The 24,221-nt window shown below is 43.1% G+C and overlaps 1 protein-coding gene across 2 annotated transcripts in view; it reads right to left on the minus strand.

Moving 5' to 3' along the window:
* Positions 1–24,221, minus strand: part of HECW1 (HECT, C2 and WW domain containing E3 ubiquitin protein ligase 1) — a 343,912-nt gene that overhangs the window by 104,011 nt on the left and 215,680 nt on the right. For both annotated transcript variants that reach the window (XM_074988069.1, XM_074988070.1), the window contains 3 exons: positions 9,467–9,609; positions 8,197–8,297; positions 2,816–4,174 (listed from right to left, as the gene is read on the minus strand). In XM_074988069.1, coding sequence (XP_074844170.1) covers positions 2,816–4,174; positions 8,197–8,297; positions 9,467–9,609 — 1,603 coding nt within the window. The remainder of the gene's footprint in view (positions 1–2,815; positions 4,175–8,196; positions 8,298–9,466; positions 9,610–24,221) is intronic.

The following is a 24,221-nucleotide window of genomic DNA, read 5'->3' on the forward strand; positions in this document are numbered from 1 at the left end:
AAAAATTCTAAAATATTTTCCCCCTCTGATAGGATAAGTCTGCACTACAATGATCTTTTGAAAGAAGTCCTTCCAGAAGATCTCTTCCAAAAGAACTTCTTTCGAAAGAGTGCGTTCACACACAAAAAAGCAGATCAAAAGATCAATCTGCTCTTTCGAAAGAGAGCATCTGCACTGCCCCCACTCTTTTGAAAGAACAGGACAGGGATCAAAATACAAGGCTATTAGGACTGCTCTTTTGAAAAAAAAAGGGCCCATGGAGCATCTACACACATTTTCTTTCCAAAGAAGCTTTCGAAAGAAGGAGCTCTTCCTGAAATGGGAGTGGAAGAGCACTTTCGATAGGAGTACTGCATTCTTTCTATCTAATTTCAAAATGAATTTTGAAAGCATGCTTTTTGAGTGTAGAGCCCCTTCTTATTATTTCAAAAGAACTTGCTCATGTAGACGCTGCCATAGTGAATACGTAAAATAAAAATATTACATGGAAAGGCAAATGGGAATATTATATGTGAACTTCTTAAAAACAAAACCAAAAAAAGCAAACCAAAACCAAAACAAATTTGCATCATTCAGTAATGAGAAATATTACCTGGACAACATATAAGTAAAGTTATGCACACACCTGGGTGCTCTGATATCACAGCCCTCTGAAATATGTTAATTAAAGCCACAAATAACTGTACAAACACAAATCACAGTTACATGTGTCCCCTCTTTGAATACAAAGTAGAATTATTTTAAATTACAATGTAGTGCTGCAACCACGTGATGATTTTTTACATTTTCCTGTTACTACAATTATCATCTGTATGTCTACACTTACCTCACCATAAATGACTCCCCGGTAACATGCAATTATTTACGTCAAGCCAGCTGAAGTATGGGGTGTCAATCACCTGGAGCCAGATGGAGGCAACTATACCTGTTGTACTTTTAATAACCACCAAATAAATGAAATGATGTGATGAACTACTAAAAAAACTCACCCAATATTAGAAGAATATGGTGACCTAATCTGCCATGCTGTCCTTCTCTTGTATTCTCTCTCTACCAGTTAAAGGGAGCATCTACATTAGGAGCTAACTTTGAAGTTAACTTCGAAGTAGGTGCTACTTCAAAGTAGCCAGCAGAGAGTCTACACACATTTTCCCTTACTTTGAAGTTAACTTTTGAAGCCCAGCTTCAAAAGTCCCTACTCCATTCCTGGGAATGGAGCAGAGCCCTACTTTGAAGTTTAACTTCAAAGTAGGGTGTGTGTAGATGCCCAACTTTGAAGTTATTGTTGTAGTGTAGACACAGCCAAAGTAAAGGCATGGTGAACATCCTACAGTGCCCTTTAAATATATTGCAGGGACATCTCTAAGAATCTGAAACTTACTACTTACTACTGGAGCACTACTGAGTCCATTTTTATTAGGGTACAATCTCTGTTCTCTTTCTCTGTAGGTACACCCCCCCAAACAAACAAAAAAGTCACAGGTACACCTATATGCACACACACACACACACACACACACACACACACACACACACTGCCTACATTTAAAGAACCCCATGTACAGTGAAGAATGGTCACTTTACTGAGTGTTTCCATCATCTCTGTTGCTGTGTAGTTCTGGGAATTTTAATTATTTGGACTAGATCCTTCACTAAGGAGAAAATAAATAAGTGTTTTGCAGTATATCAATGTTAAGAAGGGGGCCCAAAACTAGCACACCCAGGACCATACCAGGGTACAGAGATCTTCTGATGGCCTAGTGGCACTCTTCCTATGTCTTCTTATTTCTATTGGAGTAAGGGATGTAGCTGGGGAAGAAAGGTATATTTGTAGCCAGTGATCCCTTACGTAACTCAGACCAGAGGAGTATTCTAGCACAAGATTGGGAAACACAAGGGCTATCTTTACAAACCTTCGTTTTACCTGTGCTGCATGCACTGTGGTTGTATCCAAGCTCCTGAGCATTTATCTTTTCAGTCTCAAAAAAGAAGTATACAAGCTGAAGAAAAAACAAGTGACCAAATTCACTGGAATACACCCAGTGATTCTAGGGAGGAACTGAAAACAAGGAATTGAAGTGTTCAGGAAACAAAGAACTAAACAACTCTGACACCACAGACAATGATATATCTCTATGTACAATATATGTAGGGGAGGTGCGGCAGTGGGAACTGTATTTGATAGTTATACTGGGTTATGCATAAGAAATATGATCTGTCAGATGTGAAATCTGAGGTTGATTTTGCTGAATGTAGGAAGAGAAGTTTAGGAAATTGGTTTTATAACAGAAAGTTAATTCAACCTAAACTAGAAAATATGAGGTTTTCTCCAAAATATATTCTCTGTGAATACATATGTTTATATATGTATACACACCTATTGGGCCAGATCCTCAGATGCTGTATATCAATTGATTTACACCAGTTCAGGATCTGCCCCTTCATAAACTCACATCGATCTTGTCCTTGTCAGACACACAGCAGTGCAGAAGATACGTAAAACTGAAAAATCCCTTGGAGCAAGGGACAGACAGGTAGAACTCATGATCCTAAATTTGACCTTATGTGTGATATTCTTGATTTAATATTATGTTATTTAACAGAAACTGACAACATAAATGCTGTTCTCTGATTTGTCTTTTTCAGCACTTCTTCAATTACCCAACCCCCCGCAACCCCAATAAAGGTCATATCTCCCATATATTTGGTAATAATATTGAGAAATCCTTTTTTATCCCCAACTTTGATTATCTGATGCCCCTGCTGTCATCGAGATAATCAAGGTTGTTTTGCATTTTCAGTCTCAGAATCTAACCTTCTCTTCTGTTGCTCGGACCTGCTACTGGGGACTCTAGGTTCTCTGTTGCTCTTTGTGAATTCCCATCATGAGCCATGAGTTCATCTGGCCACTGGGCGGAGACATCCACTTGCTCCCTGTCCAGTTCAGGGCTTTGCACTGAATCTGGCACTGACTCAAAGGCACTGTTTTCCTCTTCCTCATCATCCTGTGAGGAAAAGACCGTGCTCTCAGAAATCTTTGCACTGTCAACAGAAGAGAAACGGGTATGGCTGGAAAAGCGATTGTTACTGTCATAACAGGAAGGGCTATAGCAGGAGGTGCTGTAGCAGGACGTACTATAGCAGGAGGTGCTGTAACAGGATGTGCTGTAGCAGGATGGGCTGTAGCAAGAGGTATCATATTCATTTTCCCCATACGGCCTGGAACTTGATTCACTCTCGCTTCCAGTCATCGGATGTTCTCCGTCCAACAGCTGCTCATTTAAGCCTGAGAGGTGCTCAATTGAGGTGCTGCGGGGCACAGTCCCCCGGCTGAAATGCTCATCAGTTTGGCTTTCAGGAGGAGGATCTGCCGCTAGCGTCTCAGACTCACTAACCACATCCTTCTCCGATGCTTCCCTGAGGGTCGACTCTTCATCATTCTCGCCGCCTCCTGGCTCCTCCTCTCCATCGCTACTCATCTGTGCTGAGGGCAGGCTGTGAAGCAGATTGTGGATCCGAATGTAGTGTGTTCGAGGGGTCTCTGGCTCACCGCAAGCTGAGGCGATCACCGTCTCCAGTTCAGACACAGGTAGGGAGCACGGCCTGTTTTTCCTCTTCCCTGTTGTTCTGAGCTGCAGCTTGTTGTCTTCCTCCTCCTGGGCTGAAGCCCCTTCCTCATCCAGAGTTTTCTCTAGGTCCTTGACAGTCTGCATGTCTGCACTCACCTCATCGAGATCTAGGGCTTCGATACGGGTGAGGATGTAGTCATGTCCCTGAGTAACGGAATTGACTTTGTTATTTTCCCTAACATCAGTCTCAGGAGGGGGCATGCAAGCCAGCAGAGCCAGTTGCTCAGAGAGGTCCAGAGCACTCAGGGAAGGCATCACTTCCCCAGGGATGGATTCCAAGGACGCAATAGCATTTGCTGGCACTGCACCAACCTCCCTATTTCCTGCTAGCTCTTCATTTAAGCTGTTCTGGTTGACTTCCCCAGGGCTATCAACACTGACACCTTTCACATTGCATCCATTTAGCTGCTCTGGAGCTGTACTTTCTGAGGTCACTGTGCCGGTGAAGGGAGGCTCACCAAGGATTTCCTCTGCGGTGCTGTTCACAGGGCTTTCCTGCAGTTCAGCTGACTCAGGGTCTGCACTAATGGAGATCTCTTCATCATCTGTGTGCAAGAAGAAAAGGAATTACTCCACTGCTACAGTGATAAATACTATCCCACAAAACACACCCTTCAAACATAATGGGCCCTACACAGACCTATCACACCAGATGGTGAACCTCATCCCACGCACTAACTGCCCCTAAAACAACTATGTGGGTAAAACCAGACAATCACTACAGACTCAGATGAGCTCACATCGGAAAACGATAAATGATAAAAACACCATATTCATCCATTGGTGAACGCTTTTCACAAAGCAATTACTTCACCTCTGACCTAACATTCTTCACCCTCCTAAGGAAACTTGCATGACACCTTCAAAAGATGAGCCTGGGAGCTAAAATTTATAACTCTATTATGAGCTAAAGTTCATAAAAATTCAGATCCTAAACATCATGGACTCATCAAAGAGACTGGATTTATGGTTTATTACAGCTATCTGTAACTCACTATCCCACCTTTTATACCATGACTTCAAAGGTGTAACTGGCCACTTCACCTTGAACGGTCTCTTACAGTATTTGTTAACAACTTATGCTAAACAATCTGTTCCAACATTTATTTAGCTGTGACGCTCTGAGTACCTTTGACAGCCTTGAAGAAGAGCTATGAGTTAGCTTGAAGCTTACTTCTTTTATAAGAAGTAGACCCATTAAAATATATTACCTCATTGACCTCGTCCTGTACCAAGAGTCATTCACTAAATTAGGGGCAGAGGTTGTCGGAACACAGACATCCATAGAAACCCAAGAAAATTAAAATAATACATTACAGTGTTATCCAGGGGACTAAATCTCTACTGAGACATGTTGATTTTTCACTAGGAAGTCTCTGCACAATGCTTGTAACAACTGGCGGCCTAATCCTGGTAGTATATACACTGAAAACTTCGACTTTTGTCAGGACTCCTCCTTCCTGAGAATCCTCATCCAGGGCACTTTCTCATGGAATGGGGTCAACTCTTGCTTCAAGCCTCCCACATATCATTACTGCAACCCCAACCCAGACTTGATACTTCTCCAATGCAATTCCACCTTGCACTACTGGGAGGAAGGAATCTCTCCCCTCCCCACTCCTCCCACAGACATCTTCTGACATTAATCTCACCCGCAGTGGTTGTTCCCTACCTGACGTAAAACCTGGGGCTCCTAGCTGCAACCAAACTCTTTGTAGCCCCACCCCACTGGTCCATTTATGCCCCCAAAACTGAGAGAGGTTAGCACAACAAGCGTGGATCAAATTTTCCAATTAATAATATGATTATTTACTTTCAAAGTAAGCAACATAGCTTCACAGGGGCTCTGTTAAAGATTTCCTGGGCAGTACAATTCAATCCTAATGCTGATATCTAGCATCAAGATGGCACCACCATCACAGGACTTCCCGACAACCAGAGCAAGCCCAAAAGGGAAAACATATGTTTCTGAAAGTTTTCATGGAAAATTTCAAAATCAGAAAATTTCCAACCAGCTCCACTACTCCTAACAATTTATTCCTAGAGTGCTCCAGCCCACAGAACCTCTGTGCACAAAAAAAAAAAAAGAAAGAAAGAAAAAGAAAAAACAAAGAAACAAAACATAGGTAATTACACAAGCAAGTTACTTGTACTGAGTTAAGTCCTGATGGAAAAATGAGATCTAAAACCTTGATAACAGCTCCTTCTTCTATCCCAGGGATTCCCTTTATCCTTCTTATTGTTTGCTATTTATTAATTTTGCTACAAGGATGGTACCATCATTTCTCTCTTAAAATTTGTTATGATCTGAAAAATCCCTTTTCCCTTCCTACCCACTGACAAGGGTTGCAAACACAAGAACTGAATCAGGCTAAAACAGCAATGGGCAGCTGAGATGAATGAACAGGCTCCATGAGTGGCCCTTCTTCACCTCAGCGGGCCACAGGATTCAGGCTCTCGAGAACACAGCATGAATTCGCCATTTGTGGTGCTCTGAAAGAGCTGGGAAGGAAGGGGAAGAATAGGAAACATGGAGTTTTTGTGTCCCAATGCACGAGAGGCGCCTTGGGGAGAGGGGCAGATAGGAGGTCTGCAGGCCACACACTTTCCTCCACTAATCTATAATCATGTGGTGTGCCCGCTGGTTAGGTCTGACACGGTCAGAAACTCTGTATAGTACACTTACTTTTTGCAGTGGATGGGATAAGTAAGTAATGCTTAATGTGAGCCCTTGCTGATATTCATAATGGCCCTGGTACTGTGACCCTAGAAGAACTCTATGCTATTCTAAGGGTATTGGAAAAGGTTCAGGAAAAGGCAACAAAATGAATGGGTCTCGGAACAGGTGCCATATGAAGAGAGATTTACGACTGGGACTTTTCATTTTAGAAAAGAGGAGAATAAGGAGGGAATGATAGATGCTTTAAATTCATGACAGGTGCAGAGAAAGTGAATAAGGAAAAGTTACTGACTTGTTCCCAAAACATAAGAACTAGGCATGGCTAAATGAAATTAACAGATATAGGTTGAACCTCCCAAAGCCTGAATTCTCTCATCCGGCAACATCTGTGGTCCAGCACCCATGGATGTTACTGAACCAGAGACCCTGAATTGAGAGGTTAGTGGGGGGGCCCAGTCGCTGTGGGCAGGGAAGCCCATCAGGGCTTGCATCCCTGGTCAAAGCTGACAGCTGGTGGGACCCCATCCTTCGTGGGGTCAGGGCTGCACCAGAGCTAGCTCCAGGGCCAGGGCCAGGGCCATGCCGGCAGATCAACAGACGGAGCTGGCACTTGCAGGGCTGAGGCAGTTTCCAGCACCCTGGCCAGGGCTGGAGCTGGCCTCTGTGGGTCCAAGGCCAGGGTTGCACTTGTGGCTCTGGGGCATGCAGTTGGGGTAGAGCTGGCACCCACGTGGTCGGGGCCAGAGTCATGGCCAGGGTCAGGGCCACGTCCAACAGTCTGGCTGGGGCTGGAATCAGCCTCCACAGCTGACAGCTTGAGGTGGACAGGTCAGATTTGGCCCAGCAGGTCTGGGCAGGAGGTGAGGGGGCCCCAGGGCTGGAGGTATGGTGGAGCAGGGAAGAAGAGCAGGAAACAGGCTGGGTGGCTGGAGCAAAGGACCTCCCTTCATCTGGCAGTCAGGTCCTGAGGGTGCTGGACAAAGGAGGTGAAGCCTGTTTCAAGTTTAAAACAAAAACAGGGCTGTTTCTTCATGTAGCACACAGTCAACCTGTGGAATTACTTGCCAGAAGATGTTGCGAATACCCAGACTTTAATGAGGTTCAGAAAAGACCTACACAAATTCACAGAGGTTAGGTCCATCAAAGGCTATTTACCAGGATGGGTAGGAATGATGCCCCTGGCCTCTGTTTGTCAGAGGCTGGAAATGGATGACAGGAGAGGGATCACTTTGGTGATTACCTGTTCTGTTCACTCTCTCTGGGGCATCTGGCATCGGTCTCCGTCAGAAGACAGGATACTGGGCTAGATGGACCTTTGGTCTGACCCAGTATGGCCATTGTTATCTAATATTGACATAATGGATTCTCAGTTGTGAGCAATGTGGAATGCTCTGTGACGAAAATTAAAAAAAAGATTTTTGTAGAGTGGCTGTGCATAAATTCTTTTAAATGGGCAAGATTTTGACATGGAATATGCACCTTATGCAATGGGGTAAGTATGATCAAGAGCCTGCCCCTACTGAGATTTCTATGTTGGCTAAGCACACCTTGGATCTGGGTGAATAGGAAGAAGCAGAACTACTCCCTTCCCTGGAGAAGGTGATGTGGAGTGTGCAGAAGCTTAACTCTAAGACCCCATCCTCTCCCGAATAATCCTAGGGGAGGGGGCTGTCTTTTAATCCTATAGACTACTAGTAAATGAATTCACACTCTATAAGAGTAAATGGAAAGTAGGGGAGAGATTGTGTCTCTTGTGGTGGGAGTGGTTCATGTACTATTCTTTGCTCATAACCCTGCCCTAAAAGAACTCAAGCCTTAGTAGATGAAAAGAATGTAAACCAAAAACCCAACTCTCTATAAATAAGGAATTACCAAAGAAGCTAATACCTGGATGGATAGAAGAAGTTATCTCAAACCGAAACTGCAGCTGGCCACTGACATGATCTGTTGGAAGCCTACGTCCCAGAGTGTAGCTGACAACCCTGTCCCTGTAAGAAACCAAGTACTGTTAGCAAGAGCAAACTCATTCAGTATTTATGGCAAACTGAGAAGGCTGCTGCATCTTTCACAGACACCTGACATTTGCAAAGGTGATTCACACTGTATTATTCCAACTAGGTGTGTAGGCATCTCTCAGCATGTGAGGGAAGAATAGCTGTGAAAGGAGGCCGGTGTCTCCAGCTATTGTGGAAAGACAACTCAGTGTCACTGAGATATATGTGGTGGCAAGTCTTCCCTGCCCGATGATCTGACCAGGTTTAACCTCTCTTCAGGTCCCTGCATTGCCTTCCCCTTTCCTTCTGTGTCATAATCAGGATACTTCGCTTTGCTTTCAATGACCCATGCAGCCCAACTCCCCATTACCTGCTTCTCCGTTCTTGGTTTTTTCTGCTCTCTTCCTTGCTTTTCTAGTCACTCAACTAACTACCCCTTCACACCTTCCTCCCAACTCCTGTTTCCACGCAACCGATATACACAGAGCACATCCCTGGGTATTCATGATGCCTGCACTCTTTCCTTCTTCAAGTCTCCCCTGAAGTCACACTTTATCCAAAAATTTGGCAACTTCTCTTCTTCCCCTCAGAAAAGAGTGAAACTAGAAAAAAGATTCTCTCTCCATTTCCCCAAACTGAGGTTTAGCCAATTTTCGTAAACCACTGAGCATGGAGAGTTTTAAATATTAATATTAATGTTAAATAATGCCTTCTGGAGAAGCACATTTTAATTTCTACTGGTGCTACATATACACCCAAGGTAGTTTTACATACATTTATAACTTGAATAAATGAGATTATCCTAATATTTATGTAAACACAGGGATTATGTATTTGTTATCTCTGTACATATCTTTCATTGAGTTTGTTTGCTTCAAGGAGCTATTTGCAGAGACAAAATAAAGTAACGGTTTGGACTCACCAGGAAAAAAAAATGTTGCATTCAACAAGGTCTTTTCCTGGAGGGTCTTTCATTTACAACAAGGAGGTAAATTCTAACTTAAACCAACATCATAAATCAGACAAATTCCTGTCAAGTTAGTAATTTTATTTTAGCTAGATTGTTTGATTATATCATTCTGTTTCATTCACAGACTTTTCTCCCCTTTTAACAGTGGCAGTGTGATCCTAAAGTAATACAGTCACCCAGAATACAAATTTACCCTATTGCGTGTCTCTCCAGCAGGCGTTGCACTGGCATGGAAAGTTTTCCCAAGAAGCGTTTAATGATTGGCCGACTCTTTGCAAACTTGTCCTTAACTTCTATTTCCAGAACATCCGTGGGAAGGGAAACAAAGCTGAACTGCTGTAATAATTAAAGAAAAAGAACAAGGAACATGGAGTAAGCATCTTATGCAGGTGAAGTTCAAGCTCACTAACACAGAAGGAAGGTTGAGCAGTTAAACAGCTTCATAGAACCAGAACAAAACCAATACTAGATGCATGTCTCTGCAGTGATTTAGTGTGGGCAAGTCAGCATGAAAGTCTACAGCTGAGATCAGAAACCAAGGGTGGCACGTGAGTCAATTTTCATCAGCATGAGAGGTGGGAGCTCAGCCCCACCCATCCACTCCTATGCACCCAGGAACGTGCTCGAGGCCACACCACCGGTGGATTAACAAAAGACCAGTTAATGTTAGCAACCACCACCTAAGTGGTAAACCTCTGCATCTTTATTTATTTAGTAATGAAGCTGTTGTAAGTGGGACTATTAGCAACTTTAAAAAGTTTCTATCACCAACATTTGGGTGTACATAGAGGTCAAAAGGTCAAATTTCAGCCCTCCACCTCAGAAAGGTTGCTGACCTCGGTCTACAGCATTCTACCCTGACACACAGTAACTGCACAAAAAGTTCCATACTTTGACCTGTGGCAGTCTGAAAAGGGTCAAGATCACAGGGCACTGCAGAACTTGTAGCATGGGAGCAAAGTCTACTTAGTGTGAGGCTGGTGGAGGCACTGTAGATTCACACCTGGTTTTACCAGGCATGAAATCAATGTATAGATAAGGCTGTTAAAATGAGCTTTTGGATCCATCATCCAGACCTGCACAGTACTGAGAACCTCTGTCAGAGGGGCTGAGTAGAAGCAACAGGAAATGCTCGACCCTTTGCATGGTCAGGCATTTATAGTTTATAGGTAGTGGATACTATCGGAATGATGCTCATTATCACATTCATTATTTACATTCAGTAATGCTCAAAAGCCCTTATTAAGTCTCCCCTGCAGTACGATGTACAAATAGAACTATAGTGACAATCTCTGTCCTAAAAATTATAATTGGTCCAGACACATTGGGCCAAGTTCTGTTTTTTTTTCAGAAGTTCAATTCCAATCTAGACCTTGTTTTCTAGAAAAAAAGAAGCCGCAAGTACACTTCTGCTGACAAACAATGTGAATATCTAGGTGCAAGACACAAAATAATAGCACAACATTGTCCAAGAATTACACTTTTGCATTAGCGAAAAATCGTGAGAGCAATTTACTCACAAACCCCTCATGTCTCCAAATTCAAAGTGCTGGATTCTTCACTCTAGAACCTGTAGTCTTTATTTAACCAAATAACAGGTACAGAACAGGCAGAGACACAATCATCACATCAACAAACTCCACAATGTGCCTGAGCCCTGAACTGGCAGGACAATGCCAGAACACAGAAAGCAGATTTTTTTAAATGCGTTTTCCGTGTTTCATTTCCTTGCCAAGACTGCAGCATCAGTGCCCGTTGTGGTGTTGCTTTTCTGTCATGGATCACTGTTTACTAGGTCCCAGAACAACCAGAAGTCCCGTGGCACTTTATAGACTAACAGATATTTTGGAGCATAAGCTTTCCTGGGCAAAGACCTGCTTCATCAGATGCATGAGTGGGGGTTCCAGAGGACGGTCCAAATTTATAGGCCCATGAGAAGGAGGGAGTCCCAGTCAAGAGGATGGTCAGAGTTGACAAAGTCAACTCAGTCACAGAGGATGTGGCCCATTATCAGCAGCTAATGTGAAGGTGTGAACATCAAGACAGGAGAAACCAAGTCAACTCAGTCATGGAGGATGTGACCCATTACCAGCAGCTAATGTGGAGGTGTGAACATCAAGAGACGACAAACTGCTTTTGTAATTGGCCAGCCACTCCTATGCAGGAGAGCTCTGAAAAATCATCAAGATTCTGTCAGTGCCCTAGCACCAGACATGACTTAGGAGGAATACCCAGTAACACAACTTCTGGTGGAGCTGGCCTTGCTCTTTCCTGACTATTGAAATTCATTTCTGGGGCAGTACAGAACTACCGATGGGTCTCCTACCAGTGTGGAAGTTCAAAGTGGCTTGCCCCATTCTGACTCTGCTCCGAGCGGATTCACTGTTTTTAGTGAACCTTAAACAAAGTGAGGGAATCTCATATAGGTGTGCATATGGCTTTGAATGAACATGGGACTGTTGCTTGATTTCACCTAAAAGGCCACTATCTAAACAGTGTGAAAATGGTGTATTAAATAAGTGTCTGAAATCATTTTCTAACACTCTCACTGTCAATGGGAATCCAGGTGTTTTTATAATGTAATGCTTATTTTGCCAGCTTATTAGAGCTTAAAGATAAGTACAGACCTAAGTACTTTGCTGAATTGGGACCTGAGCACTCCCAACTCCTAATGAAGTCAAAGGGAGTTGCACCTTTGACAATGAGGTCTTCAAGTTGCATAAGAGCACCATGATGTTTGATCTGCAAAGCTGTAGTGTGTATATGCAAGAACTGCAAATAAACAGAGAAATAAAGTTAAAAGAAATGCTAACTAATTGTTGCTCACACTTTCTATACATTTTCAGTAATATATTAGAAAAGATTAAGTTTCAAAAAGCAGAGGCGATCACTATTCAAGGCACATTGAAAATTTATAGCATCTTCGTTATTATTATTACTATTACAACAGCTTGATCTTGCCCCAAGGTGACTGGCTGTTCCATGATACTCATAAGAAATTCAGAACAGGAGAATTAACCAGTAGATGAATGACATTATAGTAAATGTCTCCAATTTGTCATTTAATAAAGTTGAAAATGATTGGATTGTTGACACTTCTAGTACAAAAAGATCTCCAAGGAGTACAACATGTGTGCACACATGCAAAATAAAGATCAATCATTTTCAAATGGGAAGTGAAAACTACAGTAATGATTTAAATGAACCCCTCATCATTAACCCTTTTGTGATATTGTGCAAATCTGAACTATATAAAATTAACATGAAAATATATCTCTTTGACTTTGGAATGGAGTGGAGCATTGGCCCATGCCAATGCCAATGTCTTCCTTACAACACCACTGCCTGAGCCTTCTGTTGATCATCATGATCTTGTCTTGCCTACCCTCTTCTTCTCTAGGCACAAGTAGAATCCCACTGGTCACCTGAACTTCCATTTGTTTAAATGTCTTCCCCAATTGCCTGAAGTATTCTTGATTCATCCCAGGGAGATCTAGCAGTATCATTTCTGTGTGAAGGATAATCAGTGGCAGCTGGTGTTAAAGGAGTGAACCCAAGAATATAATTTTTGTTAGTATTTGTTTCCTTGTTCCTGCTGCTGCTGTTCTCATACAATGAATACTAATGGGCAAGATTTGCAACAGTGACTAAATATTTTGGGTTCCTCAGTTTTGGGGCATTCAAAATGATGTACCTGAACAAGGTCTTATTTCCAGTAAAAGCAGTGAACTTTCCCTCTGAAAACAGGCCCTGACAGGCGACCTCAAGTTGGGCTCCTAAGAAGTGAGACATTCACAATCACTAATTCTTTTTGAAAAAGTGAGCCTCAAAGGTTATTTAAAGACATGATTGGCATATTTGGATCTGGAAACATAATGCCTCCAACTCCTAATTTACACTCCATTTTTAATTTCTGCTACCCTACAAATGCTGATCCCTTTATTTTAGCTGGTTACCCTTCTTGCAATCCCTAAAATGGGATGGTTTTGCATTACACTAAAACTAACCCTTATGGTCTTTGCAGAGCAGATATTTGTGGTCTCTTTCAAAAGACACCTCCTATCAGCAATATAAAACGCTAGTAATGGCTGCTGGCTGTAATAAGCATGATGCCTTTTTGTTTGCTTCGTATTTGCAAACTGTCACACAAGAGCAACTAGTCTGCTTTTTTTGTGAAGCAAAGATGACAGCTTAGGCTGCCTATCTAGGAATAAAAGAACTTCATTATGAATTCTGTGATTCTCTTGGGTGCACACTGAATGATATTGCAATGAATAAATCATTCTTAGAGTGATGAGATAAAGCAGCTGTGTGATCATACCATGAACTAAAAATCAACTCTTAATGCAGGAAGATGCACATTGCTCTCACCTGTGCCCACAACCCACTTTTAATCTCAGCTATAACCTGAAGGGATTCAATGTAAGAACTCATTTCCCATCTTCCGTGTTACTAACTCACAATTAGTACTGTGAGTTGCACAATATTTGGTGTTCAATAACATGTCAGATCTTGGAGTCATGTGGTCAAATGACAATCTCTGCTTTCATAACAAGTGAAAATCTTTTACGGTTGCAGGGAGATAAAACTGAGACTTATTCCACTCCCCCTAGTTGTGGTGTCGAAGTGCCTAAGTATTTTTCCTGGATCCCATCCATACTCAACAAATCACCATTTAAATAATTTTTACAAACCTAGCAGAGTCTCTTGAAATGTTCAGCTAGGCTGTAATGTCCATGATTGGTGCACACACATTTTCCCAATTACCCCTTTGCTAAACAATTTCCAGTCAATAATTGCAGTTGGAGTGAATGGGAAAATTTGTATTGCAGCTCACAGTATGACTGACAATTGAGGGGTCTACAGTGAGTGAGGGGCATGGACAGACCCATTGATAGTGGAGATGGTAAAGGGGGCATTGCCCTGGAGCTCACCAACTAAAAAGGGCTTGGGGCTCCCAGCCCACAGCACTACTCCAAGAGCAGCTGGAGCCCCAAGCCCTATAAATCACCTTCAGAATGCTTCACGGTGCACTCCTGGCAGTTCTGAGGGCAGGCAGGTGAGGGTGATCCATGGCATGTTGCTCTCCAGGAAGTAGTGGGGGATGGCTGCACCCAGCCCTGCCCCTTCCAGGAGAACAGAGCTGCCCATCCCCCTTGTCCAGAGCCCCAGCAAGTCTGTTGCCCTCCCCTGCGCATGGAGGAAGCACTACTTATCCCCTCTTGGAGTGAAGCAGTATTTGTGATGGGATGCAGTCACAGAAAACCCCTTGGGATGTTCCCTGGTTAGGCCACTGGCACCAACCTTCCAGCTCTCTGGGGCTTCCCCACCACCCCGTCCTGCTGGGCTAGATTCTCTAATCTGACCCAGCCTAGGCACAGAGTTGGGGTTACTGCCCCCTAGCAGAGCAATGCAGACACTGTTCAACTACAGCTGTAGGCAGGTGCAGTTCTAGGGCACGGCACCCAGGAAAGCAACCCCCAGAGGAGATCAAACCCCAAATAAATCTGTCTCTCTCTGTGCAAATGATTTGCACGGGGAGGACTCATTAGCTAAAGCCCCCTTTATCTATGAAAGGGAGATAAGCACAGTAGTATTAATGTGTCAATGGATGTGATATACCTTGACTTTAGCAAAGCTTTTGACAGTCTTCCACAATATTCTTGCCCATAAGTTAAGGAAGTATGGGTTGGATAAAGGAGCTGTAAAGTGGATAGAAAGCTGGCTAGATGGTCAGGCCCAGTGCGTAGTGGTCAATGGCTCAATGTCTGGTTGGCAGTTGGTTTCAAGTGGAGTGCCCCCAGGATCAGTTCTAGGGCCGGTATTGTTTAACATCTTTATTAATGACCTGGATGAGGGGATGGATTGCACCCTCAGCAAACCTGCAGCTGACACCAAGCTAGGAGGACAGTTAGCTACATTGAAGAGTAGGGATAGGGTCCAGAGTGACCGACGTAAATTGGAGAATTTGGCGAAAGTAATCTGATGAGGTTCAACAAAGACAAGTGCAGAGTCCCGCATTTGGGATGGAAGAATCCCAAGCATTATTATAGGCTGGCAACTGACTGGCTAAGTAGCAGTGCAGCAGAAAAGGACCTGGAGATTACAGTGGATGAGAGGCTGGATACAATCAACAGTGTGCCCTTTTAGGCGAAAAGGCTAACAGCATGTTGGGGTGCATTAGAAGGAGAAGTTCCAGCAGTTCTAGAGAAGTTATTATTCCCCTCTGTTCAGCACTGGTGAGGCCTCATCTGGAGTACTGTGTCCAGTTCTGGGCCCCCAAGTATAGAAAGAATGTGAATCTGTTGGAGAGGATCCAGCGGAGAACAATGAAAATGATTGTGGTGAGGGGCGTGGAGCACACGACCTATGAGGAGAGGCTGAGGGGTCTGAGCTTATTCAGTTTGCAGAAGAGAAGAGTGAGGGGCAACTTGATAGCAGCCTTCAACTTCCTGAAGTGGGGCTCTAAAGAGGACAGAGAGAGGCTGTTCTCATTAGTGACAGATGGCAGAACAAGGAGCAATGGTCTCAAGTTACAGAGGGGGAGGCTGGATATTAGGAAAAACTATTTCACCAGGAGATTGGTGAAGCACTGGAATGTATTACCTAGATAGGTAGTAGAATCTCCATCTTGCAAAATTTTTAAGTGTTGGTTTGAAAAAGTCTTGGCTGGGATGATTTAGTAAGGGCTGATCCTGCTTTAGGTAGGGTGCTGGACTCAATGACCTGCTGAGGTCACTAGGATTCAATGATTCTATGATTCTATGATACACTGGGGTTGATTATAGACAAAAGAATTTTTATTAAGCAAGACAGTAGGATTTAAGTGGTTATAAATAGAAAGAAGCTGATCAAAGTGAGTTACCAGATTAAACTAAAGAGAAAATGCATAGATAATTTTGTTCCCTTAAAAATATAGTTACTTGTGGGTTCTTACCATAAACAGCTGCCTTTATATCAGGTGAAAGTCAGGAAAAGTCCTGTTTTGACACAGGTCTCCAGTAAAGTTCTCTGTCTGTCTTAGGGTGTGCCAGGAAATTTCTAAGGAAGGCTGAAGACAAAAGATGGAAGAACCCCAGAGCCCTCTTTAATCTTTTGCCTGTGGAAGGAATTCCACTGGTCTCTTTGTGTAAAAGGATACTCCAAGATGGGGATTATCACATGAGTGAAATCACCTGTCCCTGTCCCATTTGGGGTTACCAGCCATTGCCTACTCACTGAACATAGACAGTAAAGCTCTTCACATGTGGATTGGCCCCCATAACTTTTGTCAACTACGTACTACTATCCCTCAGAAGCCATACTCTCACAATTGGGTAGCCAAACCTCCTGTTGAGATCTTCACAGAGACAAATATTTTGGAACACAAATATGTAGACAATACTTATAACTTCAGTTACAGGCTGAACCTCTCTAATCTGGAACCTCTCATCTGACAACATCTGTAATCCGGCATGATTTGAGTTAGCCAAACAACCACTTATCATGGGCGTGACCAAGTTTCCCATAGTCCCATATAATTTGTTTACAGCCAGCAGTCCTGGCTCTCTGTGTTCCATGCTGTTATTTGGCTATAATTTACCCCTAAATGCCTTCTAAGAGCCCAGTAAGCAGTGGAAATGTTGGTAATATGCTAGACAATATTGACCTTCTGTGGTCCAGCAACTTCTCTCGTTTGGCACTGGTCAGATCCCAATGGTACTAGACGAGAGAGATTCAATCTGTACAAAAATGAAGCATGAACAAAAATAGGATTTACAGATGCAGCAGATTATACCACTGAAAACTGTCAGGGATTTTTCCTCCCTCAGGCATTATCATCCCCGTGGGCCAGGGGAAACAAGCCTTTGGCCTGTTTAATATCATTGCAGGGGCAGGTAGACTCTAAGGATACATAGGCTGCCATTTAGCAGCCCCCTGTAACGGTCAGTCTGTGTCAGTTGGTTTCCCCGGTAACCTGAACTCACAAACACCTCAGAATCATGGATTTGAAATCCAGGCTCCTCATTGGGAGCAGGTGAACAGCTTCTGGAAGTTTCCCTGGCCCGGAGGACTGGTTTGAAAGCATGTGTTTAGAACCTTCATATGGAAATTTGCTTATGAACCATGTATGAGTTTGATCTATATAAGCAGGTACCTTCGGGCATTCTGCGGCCCTGGGGGACACAGACTTGCTTCTGTTACCCTGCATAGGGAGGCGCTGGCTGCTTCTGAGCAGTGTCCGCCGAAACCTTAGGCCAGCCCTAAGGGGCATAGAGCTGAAATCACCTCAGCACTCGCCCTTGAGCGGTGCTGAACAGAGCGAGATCACTGCCTGGCTAATTACACCTAGCCACCTCAGCCATCGCTAACAGGGCCCTGAGACGCCTTGCGGCTTGAAGCGGCGTCTTCGCGCCATCACGCCTCACCGCTCTCTAGCCTCAAGGAGCAACAAGCAGCCCTGAGGTGGATCGGGTGGGCGGCGACCTGGCCTCACCACTAGGGTGAGGTACTGCGTGCTCACCTGCTGAAGCCCAGGGCCTGCCATCACAGCGGCACCTTTGATCCCGGCGCCAGCCATCTACACAACAGGCAGCTCTGAGGTGAATCAGGCGAGCGGCGACCTGGCCTCACCACTAGGGTGAGGTACTGCGTGCTCACCTGTTGAAACCCAGAGCCTGCCATCACAGCGGCACCTTCGTTCTTGCCGCCCGCCATCTTGTCAACACTTCACCACTACCGGACTGGACTCTTACTGGACTGGACCTTACCTAACCAGACTGGACATGTAAAAATTACCTTAATATAGCTATATACCTATTTTACATTCACTCCCACCTGGGTAATTGGGACCCTCTACGAGGGAACGGGGGGTTGCTTCCCCATTGTTCCTCCCTCTGACGAGGGGGTGGAAGTGCCCGGGGGCCTGTCCCCCCTTAGGTCGGGCCTGGACATCCCAGGCAGGGTTCACCATAATAGCCAAACTTCGGCACGTTTAATTAATAATTGATGTTCATAGTAAGTGTAAGTTATTATAATGTGTTGCTCTTAAGTTTTAACTAACCCTTTACCTTCTACCCTTTCTCCCTTTATCCTTACTTACCTCCTTCAAATAAACTGCAGGACAAGGTATTGCCTCCCTGCCTCCCTTAGCTGTCAATCCTACCCCAGTGACCTGAGGAAGAGTGTACGCCTCCCAGGTTCACTTAGTTGGGCCCACTAGAGGGTACCGGGGACCCCCACAAAATAAAGGGACAGTCCCGACTGGCCCTTGGGTACCAACCCCTTGGGTCGGGCTAACAACCCGACCCCGCACGGAGGTGGGTTTTAGCACCCCCACTCCGGCTTTGGAAGGAGACAGCCGGGATTTCTAAACTCCCAACAACCCTCATTCCTAAATCCCTCTATCCTTCCTCCCTTGCTCCAGTAACCAAAGCTTTTGCCTTGCGGAATAATAAAATCAATTTCAAGAATTAAGGAGCAAGACTCTAAATGGATACAGTGTCAAACATAAGTGTAGGTATTAATAGAGTTTAAATAAGGTTGTACTTTAAACTGTTACTTGTTGCATCCTGACCTCGTTGTGTTCCTTAATAAAAATCTTAGTTACCTTGTTTTTTTTAGTCCTTTCACCCTTGTCCTTGTCTCATTGTTCCTGCTAGCTACTCCTTTCCAGGAGGCTCAGGGCGGAGTCCAGAAACTTACCTGGGCGGGCATTATCCTGGCTGGGTTTCGTAGCAGGGATTTGGTCTGGGTCCCGGCATCAAACACACAGGGAGTTTGCTCCCTTATTCAGGGACTCATTTAAATATTATTTACCTGACCATCCAGAGAGTTCCATCAAAAACAACAAATTACAAGACACATTTTGTCCAAAGCATCTCTGAGTTATGCATGTATATATTCATAACTCATTTTCCACAAAGCATGTAGGAGTCCATCACAAGATCCATCTGTTCTGCCATCAGTACTACAGCCTCAGGATTAGACCCATAGTAGGTATCCAGAAATAGACTCCTCAAATCACAGTCAATTCCCAGCAGGGACATTTCAGATAAAGGCTTTTTACAAACAGGTAAAAATGGATACAGCTAAACAAAAACAAAAACAAGCAAACAACAAAGGCTTTTGGCCAGAATATCTATGTAAATTGAATCTGTCCTGAGTAGTCTATTTATAGATACTTGCTAATGAAAGTAAGAGCTGAGTCTTGTTTTCCTTGCTGATTTTGTTGCAATTTACAGAAATTGACCTGCACAGTGAGTGCTGGGAATATACACAAGCAAGGGAGATAGAAAACAAACATTCAGAGTAATTAGAATTATGACAATCCTACAGTTTTCTTCAAGTGATATTCAGACATTTGACTGTAAGAAACAGTTTCATCACTTCCACCAGCAAATTCTGGTATTTGCAAATATTTCATCATTTTTGTAGCAAAATGCTGTGATTTATGCCTGTGAACTTCCTTTCATTTTTGAAATTGTATATTTAAGGTAAAAATAATCTAACTGGAACACTGCAGCACAAAAATCTAAAAGATTGGAACACTTCATGTTAAAAATTCCACCACCTTTCCTTCAGCCTCAGGGTCCTGCTGCAGTGTGGACCATATGTGCAACAGACTGAGGCTTTCAGTACAATACTTATGCTCATGCTGATCTTTCAGCGCCTAACAGTCAATAAGCTTACTTACTTGAACAGTAATTGAGCTATTTATTACATTCCAGATCCTGCAAACATGCACATGATTAAGTTTAAGCATATTTTAACAAGGAAATAACACTGCATATTCTCATGTCAGTTATCCACAGTCCTCTGTGAGGAATGAATTAAGTCTTGACCTGTTTCAGAGGATGAGATGCTTGGTAGCTTATGTGCAGATATATTAGAAAATGGATCTTTATTAGCATACTGCTGGTGAGCTTTTGAAACATATTGGGATGGTGAATTATATACTTTCCTAGGACTGATGCACAAAGTAAATGGGAAATTATTAGCCCATGAAGTTTTGGATATAGCTCTGCCAAACTGGTAAGGCTTTCCAAAAAGTGAAACCAAACCAACCAAATAAGAAGTAATTCTCTCTCCCTTACTCTCCCCTTGCCTTCTCCCATCTCGAAAGTGGCCAGATGGATTTTGCTTTTGATTTTAATAAAACAATGTCAGTACTACATCAGTGAAGCTAAGTTCAAGGGAAGTCACAGAATTCAGCACTGCAATGAAACACAGCATCAGACTCAGGGCTAAAAAAGCCAGGAAAATGATTCATTTGTTGGTTGTTTATTGAATTGGACACAGAAGAATGGAGAACATTTAAAAAGGAACCCAAAAGATTTTAAAATCACTACTAGAATACAGTAAATTTACTTTGCACACCGTAAGAGTAAGCTGGACCCTAGTAAGGATTCATACATGTTGGTCATGTGATTTCAATAAACATTGCTCTTCAAAGTATGAAGAAAATTAGACCATAAAAGTTAATTAGGCTACATGAAACCCAATGGGATTGCTTGTTTGGCTTTTGCTGTAGGCTGCCTGGTAGTGTGAGCAAGCGGATAGACAACAAGCAGGAAATAAAATCTGCACTGTTCTAATTAACCTGATTCACTAATTATCCATAGTGTTTGTCAGTCACAGTGTGCTACTTTACATGTCATATCAGGTATGACCTGATGCAAAATGACTGATGCCAAGAGTGCCCATCATCTCAAAGGCAGATTGTCAAGGCACAGTTGGGCTTTTTCTCTTCTACTGCTGCAAAATTAGTTTTAAACCACAAGTAAGTGAAATCTATGGGCACATTAGAAAGCTGGAACTGCAGAACAAATTAATAGATCTGATGTTTTGCACAATTATTTCCATTCTGGTAATTGCGTTTGCACCTCTACACAACTCCGCTAAGCAAATATGGTGCAGGTGTTTTTTAAATGTGTTCAGTTCATGGTTGCTTATTTAGAAAGTTCTTTTTCTGTCTCCTGAAGAAATGTACAAGCCAGTAGGAGACAGAAATCAGAAAAAAGTAACCCCAGATAAGTGGGAAACAAATCACACATGAAACTTGTTTGGCTCTTCAAAAGTATATTTGTTCCAATTTGGATCAGGTAAGTAGTAAGTAAAAGTCATTACAAGCTGATATCTGTATCGGGGCTAGTATAAAATGAGTTTGTGGTCTCATCCAGCTTCTAGCACACAAGTGCCTATACTACAGAAACCATCACTGCAAGTTGCATTAACCAGGCATCTTTGCTGGAAGTCACAAACAGACATGATAAGGACTGGAGGGATATGAAGATGACTTGAAAATCCACTGTTACTTTTCCACAGAGGGAGCAGCCACAGAGTGAGATGGGGTGGTCTCCTATAAAGTACTGCAGGATGCTTCACAGAAAGGAAGCTGTAAAAAGAGGGTAGAGAGCATAAAAAGATTCTTCAGGAAAGAACCAGAGGAACTGCTTCATCTACGAAGGGCTGTGAGCAGCCTGGTAAAACAGAAAGGACTGTGAAACACCAGCAGAGTGTGGGATCATGCCCATCTTAAAGCTGAGGGTGTTTATTTTTTAACAAGTCAATAAGGAGCACTGTTATCCACTCATGAAAGCTGTTTGGAGTGAATTTGTGGGGAAGAGGAGAAACTGAAGCAAGCCACCTGCAGAGTTCCTCTGGCCATGAGGGAGCACTCAGGAGGTGGCCAGCCTAGTTAAATGCAATCAGGATGCAATCAAAACGCTAGGATGGAACAGTGTTCATTATGGCCTATGTAGGAACCACCATGTTCTTAGGACGACATGGGAGAGATGGTTTAATTCTCAGAGAGATAACAAACTAAATAAATTCATGGAGGTTAGGTACATCAATGGCTATAAACCAGGATGGGTAAAAATGGTGTACACAGCCTCTGTTTGTCAGAGGCTGGAAATGGATGACTGGAGACAGATCGCTCAATGATTACCTAATAAAAGAAAAGACTAACAAAATGATTTATTCAGTGATGAGTTTTTGTGGGACAGACCCACTTCAACAGATCAATAGCCTGTCACCTAGGGCTTTCCAGAGTATAGCATCATGATCTAGAATAGGCTGTAGGTCTTTAATGATGCGTTGCAGGGGTTTGAGCTGGGGGCTATAGGTAATGACAAGTGATGCTCTGTTATTGATCTTCTTGGGCCTATCTTGAAGTAGCTGGTTTCTGGGTAGTCATCGGGCCCTATCAATCTGTTTTTTTACTTCTCCTGGTAGGTAATTAAGTTTCATGAATGCTTGGCAGAGGTCTTGAAGTTTTTGGTGTCCGTCAGTAGGATCAGAACAGATGCGACTGTATATAAGGGCTTGACTGTAAACAATGGATTGTGTGGTGTGGAAGCCGGACGCATGTAGGAAAGTGTGGCAGTCAGTGGGTTTCTGGTGGAGGGTGGTGTCGATGCGGCCATCAGTGATTTGTACTGTGGTGTCTAGGAAATGTAGTTCTTGTGTGGAATAGTCAAGGCTGAGAGTGATGGTAGGGTTCAGGTTGTTAAAATCTCTGTGGAATTCTTCTAGAATCTCTTTACCGTGGGTCCAAATGACAAAAACATCACTGATGTAAGTAAAGTGTAAGTAAAGGAGGAATAATAGGGGACGAGAGCTGTGACAGGCCTGTCCTCTCCTATAGACAACTTCCTAACTTAAGAAAGATTCTCACTAGCAATCGCAGGTTACACCACAGCAATACTAATCCTGTAACTCTTACTTGCAACAAACCCTGCTGCCAACTTTGACCACATAATTATTCTGAGGATACCTTCATTGGAGCTAACCACATTAGCTACAAGATCAAGGGCTCATTCTCGTGAACCTCGACTAACATTATATATGCCATTATGTGCCAGCAATGCCGCTCCACTATATACACTGGACAAACTGGGCAAACTCTTCACGAAAGAATGAATGGAGACAGAGCAGACATCAGGAATCTTTATGCACATGAGCTGGTCAGTGAACACTTCAGTGGAGTGGGCCATTCTGTTAAAGACCTGAGAATTTGCATTTTACAACAGAGACTTTAAAAAACAGATTGCACAGGGAGATTTGTGAGTTGGAGTTCATATTCAAATTCGACACATTAAGACAACAATTACCTCACGCATTACAAGGAAAGCTTCCCTTCCTTTTATGCTTGTAAATACCTCAGACAAAGACCCTTAACATCTCCCACCTCTCCTCCTTCAGTCCTATCTACTTGATTTGTCAGTTTTTATTACAATTTTTTGGACTTCTGCACTTACAGATGTCAGTCTGTACTAGAAATACTATTGATCTGATTAAATGGGTCTGTCCCACGAAAGCTCATCAGCAAATAAATCGTTTCATTATTTTTGAAATGCTATGTGACGGCTGTTTTGTTTTGCTAGAATACAGACGAATATGGCCACCTCTCTTTTACTATTCAACGATTACCTGTTCTGTTCACTCCCTCTGGGGTATCTGGCATTGGCCATGGTCAGAAGACAGGATACTGAGCTAGATGGACCTGTGGTCTGACTCACTATGGCCATTCTTATGTTATGTTCAGTAATTTGCTTAAGAATAGATTCATATTTAAAACAAATGTTTTGGAAAACTGATTGCCACTGTATAATATGAGTTTGGTGAGAGTTATCTCAGTGTTACACAATTGTCTCACTCTTTCCCTGGCTGGATGGTACAGAAGTGACCTTAAAAACAGATTGCATAGGGAGGTTTGTGAATTGGAGTTCATATTCAAAGTTGACACATTAACACTTGGTATGAAAAAAGACAACAATTACCTCACGCATTACAAGGACTGCTTCCCTTCCTTTGATGCTTGTAGTTATCTCAGGCAAGACACTGTACAATATGAGTTTGGTGAGAGCTGTCATCTCAGTGTTACACAATTGTCTCACCCTTTCCCTGGCTGGATGGTACAGAAGGGACCAGAGAAATAGAAAGGCCATTCCAATAGCCATGAG

This window comes from Carettochelys insculpta, chromosome 2, assembly GCF_033958435.1.
Source record: "Carettochelys insculpta isolate YL-2023 chromosome 2, ASM3395843v1, whole genome shotgun sequence".
Classification (NCBI taxonomy): Eukaryota; Metazoa; Chordata; order Testudines; family Carettochelyidae; genus Carettochelys; species Carettochelys insculpta.